The sequence below is a fragment of the Chiloscyllium punctatum genome, chromosome 26, assembly GCF_047496795.1.
Source record: "Chiloscyllium punctatum isolate Juve2018m chromosome 26, sChiPun1.3, whole genome shotgun sequence".
Lineage (NCBI taxonomy): Eukaryota > Metazoa > Chordata > Chondrichthyes > Orectolobiformes > Hemiscylliidae > Chiloscyllium > Chiloscyllium punctatum.
Window position 1 is genome coordinate 64,628,635 of NC_092764.1, and position 15,510 is coordinate 64,644,144.

A 15,510-nucleotide genomic window follows, 5' to 3' on the forward strand; every position below is an offset into this window, starting at 1 on the left:
GGATAAATCCCCAGGACCTGATCAGATGTACCTGAGAACTCTGTGGGAAGCTAGAGTCGTGATTGCTGGGCCTCTTATTGAGATTTTTGTATCACTGATAGTCACAGGTGAGGTGCCAGAAGACTGGAGGTTAGCAAATGTGGTGCCACTGTTTAAGAAGGGTGGTAATGACAAGCCAGGGAACTATAGACTGGTGAGCCCTGACCTTGGTGTTGGGCAAGTTGTTGGAGGGAATCCTGAGGGACAGGATGTACATGTATTTGGAAAGGCAAGGACTGATTCGGGATAGTCAACATGGCTTTGTGCTTGGGAAATCATGTCTCACAAACTTGATTGTGTTTTTTGAGGAAGAAACAAAGAAGATTGATGAGGGGAGAGCAGTAGATGTGATCTATATGGACTTCAGTAAGGCGTTCAACAAGTTTTCCCATAGGAGACTAATTAGCAAGGTTAGATCTCATGGAATACAGGGAGAACTAGCCATTTGGATATAGAACTGGCTCAAAGGTAGAAGACAGAGGGTGGTGGTGGAGGGTTGTTTTTCAGACTGGAGGCCTGAGTGCCACAAGGATCAGTGCTGGGCCCTCTAGTTTTTGTCATTTACATAAATGATTTGGATGCGAGCATAAGAGGTACAGTTAGTAAGTTTGCAGATGACACCAAAATTGGAGGTGTAGTGGACAGTGAAGAGGGTTACCTCAGATTACAACAGGATCTGGACCAGATGGGCTGAGAAGTGGCAGATAAATGTCAGGTGCTGCATTTTGGGAAAGCAAATCTTAGCAGGACTTATACACTTAATGGTAAGGTCCTAGGGAGTGTTGCTGAACAAAGAGACCTTGGAGTGCTGGTTCAGAGCTCCTTGAAAGTGGAGTAGCAGATGGATAGGATATTGAAGAAGGCATTTGGTATGATTTTTATTGGTCAGAGTATTGAGTACAGGAGTTGGGAGGTTATGTTGCAGCTGTACAGGATATTGGTTAGGCCACTGTTGGAATATTGCATGCAATTCTGGTCTCCTTCCTTTCGGAAAGATGTTGTGAAACTTGAAAGGGTTAAGAAAAGATTTACAAGGATGTTGCCAGAGTAGGAGGATTTGAGCTAAAGGAAGAGGCTGAACAGGCTGGAACTGTTTTCCCTGGAGCATTGGAGGCTGAGGGGTGACCTTATAGAGGTTTATAAAATCATGAGGTGCATGGATAGGATAAATAGACAGAGTCTTTTCCCTGGGGTCAAGGAGTCCAGAACTAGAGGGCTGCGGTTTCGGGTGAGAGGGTAAAAATATAAAACAAACCTAAGGGGCAATTTTTTCACGCAGAGGGTGGTACATGTATGGAATGAGCTGCCAGAGGATGCGGTGGAGGCTGGTACAACTGCAACATTTAAGAGGCATTTGGATGGGTATATGAATAGGAAGAGTTTGGAGGGATATGGGCCAGGGGCTGGCAAGCGGGATTAGATTGGATTGGGATATCTGGTCGGCATGGACGGGTTGGACCGAAGGGTCTGTTTCCGTGCTGTACATCTCTTTGAGTCTTTGAGATGTTGTCTGACTTGCTGTGCTCTTCCAGCACCATGGTTTTACTCTGACTTTCCAGCATTTGCAGTCTTCACTTTGACTCTCTCTCCAGGCAGAGAAGTCCAAATAGTGCAGACTTTCCTGAGTTCCCTGATTCTGTTTCAAGGTAGTGAGGGCAAATCAGATTCAAACAAACTAATTCTCGATTGGAAATCTAGGACTAGCTCATGCTCTGGAACCTGTGAACAAGTATGTTCAGGAAATAACACAGCAAGTGCTTCTACAGACATCAGGCCTAAACATCTCTGAACTCTCTCATGTTCCAGTCAGATCACAACTGAGGACTCAAGCTCAGTCTGACCTACACTGGCCACATTTTGCAATGTCAGTCTTACCAGAACCCAGTCCAGAAGATAATTTGAATCCTTGATTGATTGGTTGAACCTACTTTGGTGCTCACTGATTGTTGCTCCATGTTAGTTGAAGGTTGTTTGAAATCTTTCATCGTCAATCTGAACTTTCTCTTCTCAAGGTAATGACAGTCTGTGATAACTGATTTCCCATTGCTTTGATAATTTCTGTTTCAGCTCCTAGTGTTCTGGTGGGTATTCTGTGCTGTGAGCGTTACATCAAAACTGCATTGCCTAGAAGCCGAAAGGTGAGCAAGAGTTCCCAGCTTTATTGTTTCCAAGCTGCTGTTGTGAGAGTATTGATCACTGTTTTCTGGAAGGCTCTTTTTGTCCAAGACTCATAGCACTGTGTTGGCATTGGAGAAATCCTCTTCTATATTGTAATCTGCTGAGATCTGAAGTGAGCCACCACCATGTACCCTTTCTGCTTCACAGATTCTAAACAGTAGCGAACTGCTTGATGCGCTAATCCAGAAGGTGAATGGGTGCAGGATCGAGCAATAGAACGCAGAGAGGATGCAGTGAAAGCAGTCAGAGGGAGATCCGCTGTGATTTTCAATAACGTCACTTGACAATAATCACTAAATATTCAGACACTTTCTGCGATGAGCAGCTGTCCAACTCACTGAATTTCCAAATCAGAGGAGTTGTGTTTTTGTGAATTTCCAGGGCACAGCCTCCAGATCTTGCAGACTGTTTCATGTTGTTCAATTAAAACCTGAAGTACCCCAGACAGCTCCCAGTCACTCAACACCACCACTGCATCAGTGCCCAATCAAATGATTCTACAAACTCTTTTTTAAAGGTGCAGTTTCTCTCTGACTAACTGATATTCAAGGACCGTTTTTATCTCCAGGTTCAAGTTAGGTGCCTGGGGCTGTACTCACCTAGTTCCACTCAGAACTGTCTTCCTGCACCATAATCACTGGTATCTCCCAAAAATTGATCCTTGCCCCACTCCCCTTTCCCTACAGTGTCCCTCTGCAACATCATATGAAATATCAGGACACACAGGTAAGCTTACCTCAGCTCCAGCTCAGTGCACGTTTCCTAAGGATTAGAACTGGTTCAATTATAAATTGGGAAGCCAATCTCTTCAGGCGCCATTACAAACTCTGCCCCTGAGCCATGGGCATCATCGGTCTGTGTGGTACCTGTCGAAGCTCAAACCTCTGACACCATACTCTTTGCTCATCAACCTGTAGCAACTCCAGGAGAGCACCAAATCTAGCTGGGCCTCAGTTCAACTTGCAGCAAAACCTGATACTTTGGCCCAGTGTTTTGGACATTGGCTTGAAACCTGCTATACATGACTCAGAGTTGGTTATACCACGGTGATGCCTCCAACTGTTATAGCTGTTACAGAAATAAAGTAGTTGTGAAGCAAACGCTGAAAAGGATGAGCTTTCTGGCTAGACTCACTCAACTTGAGGACAAGGAATAGAATATCAGAAATGACCAGTTAATCCTTCACCAGGACCTGGATTATTCAGAGGCTGAGATTGGAGGAAGTGCCCTCCCTCACTTCACCCATCCACACACCCTATTCTGTTCACCCCACAATGTGCTCACTCCCCTCTCTTCAGAACATTGACAGTGCTTGCAAAAGGGACACAGGCAGCTGATCACACCTCTGCCCCATCTTTGTGATGAACTGACTTCCAGATACTGTGTTCACGTCATTATTACCCTAGACATAACATCTGATAGAGTGCCTTTAAGCTGCTCTCTCAATCCTCCACAAAGTGTCTCTGAGTCGAGCCAAAGGATGTGGGCTGCCTCACAGCGCCAGAGACCCGGGTTCAATTCCCAACTCAGGCGACTGTGTGGAGTTTTCACATTCTCCCCGTATCTGCGTGGGTTTCCTCCGGGTGCTCCGGTTTCCTCCCACAGTCCAAAGATGTGCAGGTCAGGTGAATTGGCTATGCTAAATTGCCCATAATGTTAGTTAAAAAGGGATAAATGTAGCTTGTGAGTTGTGAGTTGTGCTTCGGCGGGTCGGTGTGGACTTGTTGGGCCGAAGGGCCTGTTCCCACACCGTGAGTAATCTAATCAAATGTACGGTATACAGGGTTTACAGTTTTTCACAAGGCTCTGGTAAAGATCAATATAAGAAGCCAAGGATCATTGGTGGGAAAGGTGCAACAAGAATTGAGAGGTACTTGAACGTTGTAGGCTCAGACCCTGGGATAGAAACATAGAAAACAGAAGCAGAACTAGACCATTTAGATCTTTGAGGCTGCTTCACCATTCAGTATGATCGTAGCTGATCATCACAGTACTCGGTGGTAAAATGCTGTTTGTGTGACAAAGGGCCAGTGTGCAGTATCATACATATTACGGGATCAATGCTGCGTCCCTTATTATTTGTGATATTGATAAATAATGTAGATAATGTAGGGGAATGGGTCTGGTTGGGTGTGCTTCTGCGGGTCGGTGTGGACTTGTTGGGCCGAAGGGCCTGTTTCCACACCGTAAGTAATCTAATCTATAAGATAATAAGAGGAATGACAAAGATGTCAGAAAGATGTTATGAAACTTGAAAGGGTTCAGAAAAGATTTACAAGGAGGTTGCCAGGGTTGGAGGATTTGAGCTATTGGGAGAGGCCGAACGGGCTGGGGTTGTTTTCCCTGGAGCGTCGGAGGCGGAGGGGTGACCTTATAGAGGTTTATAAAATCATGAGGGGCATGGATAGGATAAATAGACAGTCTTTTCCCTGGGTTGGGTGAGTCCAGAATTAGAGGGCATAGGTTTAGGTTGAGAGGGGACAGATATAAAAGAGATTTAAGGGGCAACTTTTTCAGAGGTGGTACATGTATGGAATGAGCTGCCAGAGGAAGTGGTGGAAGCTGGTACAATTGCAACATTTAAAAGGCATCTGGATGGGTATATGAATAGGAAGGGTTTAGAGGGATATGGGCTAGGTACTGGAAGGTGGGACTAGATTGGGTTGGATTATCTGGTCAGCATGGATGAGTTGGACTGAAAGGACTGTTTCTGTGCTGTACATCTCTATGACTCTATAAGTACACTTGTATGAAGAATAGTATTCGTTCAAGACTTTGGTTGAGCAACAGCTGGAATACTGTGTGCAGTTCAAGTCGCCACACTAGATGTGATTGCACTGATAGGGGTGCAGAGGACATTCACCAGGATGTTGCTTGGGATGAAGCATTTCAGCTATGAAGAGAGGTTGTTTGCTTTGGAGCAGATAAGGTGGAAGGGGGCTTGATAGAAGTGTGTAAGATTATGAGGGGCATGGAGAGGGTGGAAAAAACCCAGCTGTTCCTCTTAGTTGAAGGGTTAATTAACAAAGGGCACCATTTTAAAGTGAAAGGCAGGAAGTTTAGAGGGGATTTGAACAAAATATTTTTAACACTTAGGGTAGTGGGGGTCTGGAATGAACTGCCTGGGAGGCTGGTTGAGGTGGAAAATCTCACAACGTTTACAAAGTACTTAGATGAACACAAAGTTTTATAACATTTATGCTGATGAGCCTAATGTGAGGAAGTGGGACTACAGTAGGTGGTTGCATTTTTTTTAGTGGTACAGACTCAATGGCAAAAGGGCCTTTTCTGTGCTGTATAGATCAATTAGATTAGATTACTTACAGTGTGGAAACAGGCCCTTCGGCCCAACAAGTCCACACCAACCCACTGAAGCGTAACCCACCCAGACCCATTCCCCTACCCCTTCACCTAACACTACAGGCAATTTAGCATGGCCAATTCACCTAACCTGCACACTTTTGGATTGTGGGAGGAAACTGGAGCACGCGGAGAAAAGCCACGCAGACACATGAAGAATGTGCAAACTCCACACAGAGAGTTGCCTCAGGCAGGAATTGAACCCAGGTGTCTGGCGCTGTGAGGCAGCAGTGCTAACCACTATGCCGCTCACAAATTAAACTTCTCAAGCCCATTGGCCCATCTGATCAAGATCCTGTTGTAATCTGAGGTAACCTTCTTCACTGTCCACTACACGATGTTGCCCTATTCCACTTTCTCCCCTTAGATTTAGATCCTTCTTGAAAGTATTCAATGTTTTAGCCTGAACCATTTTCTGTGGCAGAATTCCACAGGCTTACCACACTCTGGGTGGAAATTTCTCCTGATCTCAGCCCAAAATGGCCTAGACTATGACCCGTGGGTCTGGATTCCCCAATCAATAGGAACATCCTTCCTGCTTTAACCTTTTTAGTCTTGTTAGAAACTTATAAATGTCTATGAGATCCCCCTCATTGTTCTAAACTCCAGTGAATACAAACCTAACTGATCCAGTCTGTCTTCATACATCAGTTCTGCCACCCCAGGACTCAGTCCCTCCATAGTCAGAATATCTTCCCCTGGTAAGGAGACCAAAGCAGCAGAGAATATTTGGCATATTCGTGAAGATTTTGTATATTTTTAAGGCACAGATGTATAGATTGGTGTTAAGCAAGGGGTTGGCAGGAATGTAGATTGGAGGTTATAGTCAGATCAGACATGACTTTATCAAAAGGCCCAGCAGGTTCGACCGAGATGGCTATTAAGTCTTTAATCAGTTAGAATGGAGATGCAGACTTCGATTGATTAAAATGTAAATCCCAGAATATCTTTCAAGTCATTGACCCCATGATAACTCCAGGTTTTATCAGAATAAAGGTGACACATTAGGTCAGACAATGCATTTGAGATACGAGGCCACATTTCAAGCCTGTTTGTACCTCATCATGGAGCCAGACTGGCTTTACTTCCAAAGTAGGAATTTATAAAATGCCACATTGACTGTCTCCAGATTGTGTGCTTTTTGAACAAAATAGAACATTCTGCAAATTCAATAGCCATCCAGATTTGTTCAATACATTCACTGTATGACCCTTTGATCTCTTACTACAAATTCTGTGCCTGATGTGTTCTCTTCCACTAGCTGCCTGAGGAAGGAACAGGGGTTCTGAAAGCTGGTGGTTTTAAATAAACCTGTTGGACTATAACCTGATGTTGCGTGATTTTTGACATCATCTATAAAGTTAATCTTTTCTTGTGTGTGTGTTAGTCTGAGGATTGCTGTATTTGTATTTTGGCTGCTATGTAAAACAGATGCTAATATGTCCTACTAATGCAAACTCACCAAAAAACTGGTTTGTCTCCACATTCTGAAGTTGCAGAAACAGAGGGATTTGAAACACTATCTAAAACATTGACCTGTTACAAATAACCAAGATATGAGGGAAGAGGAAGATGCTGTCCAACATCACTTTCTGCCTGCTCAGAAGTGCCACCTCCTGCTCACTTAACCACTTTCACAAACTGTTGACCACACAATTTTCCCTCACTTCCCATTCTCCCTCTTCAGCTATGTCCCTTTATGCTTTACATTTGTCAATTCCCCCCCCCCCCCGAAAAATGCAAGCATTGACCAGATTTCTACAAACTACCATTCCCCCCTCTAACTCCTTCCAAAGTCCTTAAATGTACTTCTGATTTCCAAATTGGTCTCAATCTTTCCTGGAACTTCATGTGTGACTCCTTCCGATTGGATTCTGCCTGTCACAGTATAGGAACAATTCCTAAAACCACAAATACCATCCTGTGTGACACTCTTGACCTGTCTGCAGCCTTTGACAGTGACTACCCCCATCCTGCTCCAAACCCCTGTTCAGGTACGGGGCGATTGCTTTCTGCTGCTTTTCTTATTATCTGTCTCACTGCAGTCAGATGATTAATGGCTTCGCTTCCTGCTCCAAACTTATCTCAAAGATCGATCTGTTCTTATTTCTCAACTTCATACTACATCCCAATGACATAATCTGGAAGATGTAGACTTTCATGTTTGCTGACAAAACCCAACTGATCATCACTTCTCACTCCCTGCACACAGTCACTAAATTATTAAAATACTCAGCCAAGAACCAGCAGAGACTTCCTCCAAATATAGATTGGTCAAACTCTCCTGCACAGCCACTGACTGCAGCAGGTCAAAGGCTGAAACAATTCTGTATTTAGTGAGAAAATATGCTGGAGAAATTGATGGAATTGAAAGCTGATAAATTCCCAGAATACTTAGGGAAGTGGCAGTAGAAATAGTGAATGCTTTGGTAGTCATCTCCTGAAGATTCTTTAGACAGTGGAACAGTTCCAACAGATTGCATGGAAAAAGGGGTGGAGAGATAAAAAGGGAATTATAGATCAGTCAGTCTGACATCAAAAGTGGGAAGATGTTCAAGTTTATCAAGGATTTTAAAGAAGAGCACATTGAAAACAGTGGTAGAATCAGACACAGTCAGCATGGCTTTACAAAAGGGAAATCATTCTTGATAAATGTACCAGAATGCTTTTGAGAACATAGTTGGTAAAGTTGATCAGGAGGAACCAGTAGATGCGGTTTAATTTCAGAAGACTTTTGACAAAGTCCCACATAAAATGTTAACATGCACGGGATTGGGGAGTAGTATGTTGATAGAAAAGTGATTAGCAGACAGAAAACAAATACGTGGAAAAAACAAGCCTTTTTCTGAATGGGAGGTAGTGACTAGTGGTGTATAGCAGGGATTGGTACATTACGAACACCTGGGGTCCTAATATGTTAAATTATTTAAATGAAGAAACTAAATGTAATATTCCAAAATGTGCAGATGACACAAACCTGAGTGGAAGGGTGAGCTGTCTGGGAGGATGCCGAAATGTTTCAATGTGATTTGGAGTAAGTGAGTAAATGTATGGCAGATGCAGCATAATGTGGATAGATATGAGGTTATCCACTTTGGTGGCAAAAATAGGTACCCAAATTATTATTTGAATGGCTGTAAATTGAGAGATGGGAATATTCAATGAGACCTGGCGACTGACTGTGTGGAGTTTGCACGTTCTCCCCGTGTCTGCGTGGGTTTCCTCCGGGTACTCCGGTTTCCTCCCACAGTCCAAAGATGTGCAGGTCAGGTGGATTGGATATGCTAAATTGCCCATAGTGTTAGGTAAGGGGTAGATGTAGGGGTATGGGTGGGTTGCGCTTCGGCAGGGCGGTTTGGACTTGTTGGGCCGAAGGGCCTGTTTCCACACTGTAAGTAATCTAATCTAATCTAATCTAATCATGCACCAGCTACTGAAAGTAAGCATGCAATTGCAGCAGGCAGTAAAGACAACAAACTGCATGCTGGCCTTCATAGTGAGAAGATTCCAGTAGGAACAAAGATATCTTGCTGCTATTAAACAGGGCATTGGTGAGGCCACACCCGAAATATTGCATGTAGTTTAGTCTCCTTACTCGAGGACTCTTTCTACAGAGGGAGAGCAGTGAAGGATTAAAACTCGATTCCTGCAACGTCAGGATTGATGCATGAAGAGGGGTTTGAGTCGGTTAGGATTATATTCACCGGAGTTTAAAAGAATGAAGGAGGTCTCATTGAAACCTTTAAAATTCGTACATGACTACAGAGGTTAGATGCAAGAAGGATGCTCTGGTGGTGAGTCGTCCAGAACCAAGGGTCATAGTTTAAGATAAGGGACAAACCTTTTAGGGCTGAGATGAGGAGAATTTTTTCCACCCAGAAAGTGGGGACCGTCTACCACAGGAAATGGTTGAAACCAAAACACTGCGTTTTCAAGAATGTAAATATAGCTCATGTGGCTATAAAAATATCAAGAGATACAGGGGTGGGCAGGGTTAGGGTATTGAGCTCAATGATCAACTATGTTTGTGTTGAATGGCAAAGCAGGCTCAAGGAGTCAAAAGGCCTACAACAGCTCCTATTTTCTATGTTAATCTGCAAGACAGCTCTCCTAACTTTGGCACTCATTCCCAAACGCTAGTAAGGAGAAGTATGTTGGGCTTACCTGGGTTCCTTCATTACTTCTGCAGTAGTATTGCATTACTACCCACCTTGTGCAAGTGCAAATAGATGTCTGTGTGCATGTGTGAGAAAGCAAAACTGTATGACCACGTGTGCAAGAGCAACAGTGTGTGACCTTGCATGTAAGTGTGACTGCATGTGTACAGTCCTGTGCTGTAAAATACAATAACAGAGACATGTCACTCAGCTGGAAATATGACTAGTTGATACTGGAGACTTTAATCATTGCTTTACATACATGGCAGTGATGGTTACAAAATATCAAAGTGAAGCTTACATTTTAAAACTTATAATAAATGCCTCAAAAGGGGGAAGAGTCTGAGTCAATATTTCAATCACTCCTTCAAAACCCCCAAACACTGGGGGGTGGGTAGGAGCCCAAGGGTGGGGCGTACACTGATCAATCCCAGTCAGTTCCAGCCTGTCTCCAAGAAGAGCAACGGCACCCTCAGCAACATGCTCTGGCCAGTGCGTGAAAGGGAACGGGGCAGGAATCCTGCAGGAAATGGGGATGTCAGGGTGGTAAGGGCGCAATGAGGGAGAGATGGGGAGGGAACGGCAAAGGAAGGAATGGGCAAGGAATAAGGGAGAAGGAAAGGAAAAAGAAAGGAAGTGTCCTCCAAGCTGTGATGTGAAAAGCCATGGCTGCAGACTCTCCATGTTGAATAAACTGATGAAAAGGACAGTAAAACATCACAAACCTTCAGTAATAGGTGAAACAGGATTTCCAAGGTGGTCTGTAGCTGCAGCACAATCACACCATTGCACTGGGTAGGAACACCAGGCCAGTGACAAAGCACATTGTCCCATGCTGTTTAAGCTTATAGAAAACCTGACAAGAGTTCAGCAGGAGGGCGAGGGAGCAGTTACACAACATCAATCATGCACAGCATCAAAACCCTCACAGAGTCACTGGGAAACAAGAGGCAAAGAGCTTACACAGAGAGAATCACGAGTAATTCTCATGCGCTCAAGTGTAAATACAAGATCTTGGGCTTACTCACTAAAACCTGACCACAAATAGGAATTGATCACAGTTGCTCTGTGGATTGGTCAACGTGTACGGTGACTGTATGGGCTCCACCCTCTCTCTCAGTAACAGCTCAGTGATTGAACTGTAGACGGTTAAGTCCCATCCCCAATCCGTATGAGCGGGGAAGAAATGCTAGCAATCTCCATCCCCAAACACTGCGAACCCCTTCATCGCACACCAACCAGATGAACTCCTGGCAATGTCTGAGGATTCAGGGAAAGCAGCAACTGGAGTTGCCCAGGCCTTGCTATGAGTTACGTGCTGAAAGTGAGGAAGGTGTCAGAGCACAGCAAGCAGACAGGAATTTGGAAGCTAAAACTTGACTCTGATTAGAGGCAGGCTAGTGTGAGCAAGATTATAGTGTTGGCAGACACAAACAATCCTCCTCACCCTGCAAGACACCAAACAGCATGGAGTTTAACTACATCAAGAGGCTCAGTGAAGAAGCGTGTGGTCTTGATCTGGTGTATATTCACCATTTCATCAGCAGTCCGGTAGGACAAAGACAGTTCTGGAAATGTGTGATCAGTGGCATTTATTGACGCCCAGAAGCTGCAGGGTGGATAATGATGTCAGCCAGAAATATTCGGACAATAAACCTCAGAAAATCTTGCCTTTCTTTTTGTTTTTCTCCATTGTTCTGAGGGGATTAAAGAGAAAGCTGTCAGCTTAATTCACTCAGACACTGAATGCAGACACATGCGAGGGCTAGGGAAGGAGGGGTACACAAGGGTAGAGGGGATTCATAGAATCACACAGACCAGGAAATGCCCTTCTGTCCATTGAGTCTGTACTGCCAAAAACATACTCCTATCTACTTTACTTCCCTGCACTAGCCCCATAGCCTTCAATGTTACAACATTTCAAATGGTGATCCAAGTACTTTTTAAAGATTTTGAAGTTTCCCACCTCCAGGCAGCACATTCAAGAACTTGACTATCCTCTGAGTGAAAGCAAAACTTCCTCAAAACCCCTCCAAACCTTCCGCCTTTCACTTATGCCCCCTTGTCATTGATCCTTTGGGAGAACCGCTACTTTCTATTTACCCTATCAATGTCCATTGCAATGCAAATTATTTGAATGAATTTTTCAATGGTCTGATTAGCAAATTTGCTGATGAATTAGTGGAGTCACAGATAGTGAGGAATGCAAGAGGAAAGCATACAGTAAATGGCCAATCCCTTAACAGCAAAGAAATACAGAGAGATCTCGGGGTCGAAATCCACAGCTCCGTGAAAGTGGCAACACAAGTGGATAAGGGCGTAAGGCTAGCATGGGTCAGTTGGAGCATTAGGTATAAAAGTTGATAAGTCATGTCGCAGCTGTACAAAACTTTACTTTGAAGTAGTGGATGCAGTTCTGGTTGCTGCACTGTAGGAAGGATGAGGAGGCTTTGGACACGGTGCAGAAGCAGCTTACCAGGATATTACCTGCATTGGAATGTATTAGCTAGAAAGAGAAGTTGGACAAACTTGGAATGCTTTAACTAGAGCATCGGAGGATGAGGGCAACCTTTAAGAAGTATATAGAATTGTGAGTGGCACAGAGAAGGTGGTAAGTGAGAAACTTTTTCCCAGGGTGAAAATTTTAAATACCACAGAGCACATGTTTAAGACAAGAGGGCAAGTTAAAAGGAGACGTGCAAGGCAATTTTTTAATTAAATGGAACACAGAGGATGGTAGATGTCTGGAACGCATTGCCAGGGGACGTGATAGAAGCAGATATATTAGCAAAGTTTAAGAGGTATTTTGACAGACTCACGAACTAACAGGAAACGAGGGATATGGACCATGTCTAGGCAGATGGGATTAATTTAGAATGGCATCATGGTTAGCACACATGATGGGCTGAAGGGTCTGTTCCTGTGCTGTATTATTCTATGTACTATATTCTAACTTACCTGGACCTAGGGATTTGATCATTGTAAATCTAGCAAAACCTTCAAGACCTCCTCACTTCTGCTCAAGAATCTCAGTTCATCATCTGGAATTCTGTAACTACATCACCCTCCTCCTGAATGAAGCATAATGTGATGCACTTATTTAACACCCTCCCAATATCCTCCAGCTTCACACATATTTCCCCCTTAGACCCAAATGGTTATACTCTTCCCTTGCTTATTCTCTTCCCTTTGCTACATTGATAGAATATCTTGGGATTCTCTCTAATCATGTCGTCGGTATTTTTTAATGCTTCCTCCTAATTACTTTCTTGAGCTCCTTTTGTTCCCTTTGTACCAGATACACATCTCCCTTTTCTTTTTTATCCGGTCCTGAATATTCCGATATATCCAGGGTTCTCTGGGCTTATTGCTAAACATTTCACTCTAAAGGGAACATGTTGGGTCTGTACTTCACTGCCTCCCCCACCTTTTTGAACGCCTCCCACTGTTCTGCTGTACATTTATCCTCAGGTAGCTGTTCCCAGTCTATTTTGGCCAGGTCCTGCCTTATTTTAACAAAATCTGCCTAATCCAAATCCAAATCCCTTTCTCTTTTTCCAGAAGCAATTTAAAACATACAGCATGGGTCGCTATCACTCAATGATGCCCCCACTGTCACCTCTGGCTTCATTCCCCAGAATTTGGTTCAGTAGCGCACTGTCCCTTGTAGCAGTATCTACATACTGACATTTTCAAGAAATCTATCCCTTATAAATCCTTTATATGATCGTCACCCCAATAAATATCCGAGTAATTAAGACCCTGAATATAATTACACCCAGTTGTTGTTTTAACACACCTTGGTGAACTTGAACCATTGAAACATTGACAATAGCTGCAGGGGTAGGCCATTTGGCCTTTCAAGCCTGCACCACTATTCGTGGCTGATCACGTAACCTGAGTATCCCACTCCTGCCCTCTCCCCATACCCCTGAATCCTGTTAGACACTAGGGCCACATCCCTCTTGAATCTATTGAATGAACTGGCCCCAACAGCTTCCTTTGGGAGAGAATTCCACAGCATCATAACCGAGTGAAGAAATTCTTCCCTATCTTAGCCCTGAATGGCTTGCCCCTGATTTTTAGACTGTGACCCCTTGTTCTGGACTTCCTCAACATTGGGAACATTCTTTTGACATCTACCCTGTTCTAGTCCCGTCAGGATTTTGTTCCTGTATGTTTTTCTTCTGTTTCTATGAGATCTGCTCTCATTCTTTTAAATTCCTGCTAATACAAACCTAGCTGATCCAGTCTTTCATCACGTCAGTGCTGCCATCCTGGGAATCAGTCTGGTGACCCTTCACTGAACTCCCTCAATAGCAAGTCTATCCTTCCTCAGTCTAGGAGACCAAAACTGCACGCATTACTCAAGTGTGGCCTCAAAGTCCTGTGTATAACTGTAGCAAGACATCCTTACTCTGATACTCAAATCCTCTCGCTATGAAGGACAGCGCATCATTAGCTTTCCTCACTGCCTGCTGCACCTGCATACCAACCTTTATTAACTGTTCCATTATGACACCGCCCCCCCCCCGTCTTTCTACACCTCAGCTTTTCCTAAACTACTACCATTCCGATAATAATCTGTCTTGCCATTTTGTGACCAAAGCGGAGCTTTATTATAATGTATTTGCTAAGTATTTACCCACTCAGCCAGTCTGTCCAAGACAGCTTGCAGCCTCTTAGCATCCTCCTCACAGCACACACAGTCACCCAACTTAGTGTCATCTGCAAATTTGTAGGTAAGGCATTCAATTCCTTTGCCCAAATATATAACGTATATTGTGAACAGCTGTGATCCCTGCAACAAACCCTACAGCACCCCACTCATCACTGCCTGCCACTCTGAAAAGGACTGGTTTATTCCAACTCTCTGCTTCTGGTCTGCCAACCAGTTGCAAACCATGTCAATACATTACCTCCAATATATTGAGCTTTAATTTTCCTTACTAACCTCTGGTATGGAATCGTGTCAAAGCCAATTGACCACATAACTGCTCCACAACAGTGTGAGGGGGTGAGCAAGGGGGTGAGGGAGGGCAAGGTTGGAGAGCTGAGCGAGAGGTAGTCAATGAAAAAGTTCTCCACAGCTGCTTGCTTGCTCATGTTTTTGCTGTCTCACGAATTCTGTCCATGTCCCCCTCTCTGACCCTCACACACACTCTACTTTGACCAGGATGCACATGCTCTCCCCATCCTACGTATTTTCTCCCACACTCGCCCCTGTCTCTAGCACATGCTCAGTTGCACTCACTTTGATGAATCGAGCCTCTGCTGTTCCAATACACGCTGCTCCATCTCCCAGGCTGCTTTCTCCTCCTCAAACTGCTTACGTTTTTCTTCAAGCTCCTTGTATTGTGCCTCCAAATTTTTCTTCATCTGCTCATGCCGACGCTGCAGCTACAGTTAGGAGTCAGAGAACAGCATGACAGACTGAGCCTGAGCACAATACAGGCACACAGTAATCCAGAGTCCAAGCACAGACTCAGCACATATTGAGGGGGCAGACACAAATACAGTTGGTTCACAGTGAAATCAGAGAGAGAAAATAAAAAGGGTGTGCACATTGGCGGGGAGGAGGATGATATTGGGGCTGGGTACCAGGGTAGGGAATAGGAAGATGGGAGGAGGAAATGGAGTGACAGGAGCGAAGAAATGAGTGGGAGGAAGGGACAAGATGGAATGCACGAGGAGACAAGCACAAGGAAGCGAGTGGAGAGAGGAGAGGCAGAGAGGGAGACCCGAGGGAGGGGAGGGAAGGGCAAAGAGGCGAGGG

At 44.3% G+C, this 15,510-nt stretch overlaps 1 protein-coding gene across 1 annotated transcript in view; it reads right to left on the bottom strand.

Moving 5' to 3' along the window:
• Positions 1-9,958: 9,958 nt before the first annotated feature.
• Positions 9,959-15,510, bottom strand: part of LOC140453140 (septin-7-like) — a 93,225-nt gene continuing 87,673 nt past the window's right edge. Inside the window, exons 12-13 of the mRNA XM_072547558.1 lie at positions 14,989-15,134; positions 9,959-11,431 (exon numbers count right to left, since the gene is read on the bottom strand). Coding sequence (XP_072403659.1) covers positions 11,392-11,431; positions 14,989-15,134 — 186 coding nt within the window. The 3' untranslated portion in view covers positions 9,959-11,391. The remainder of the gene's footprint in view (positions 11,432-14,988; positions 15,135-15,510) is intronic.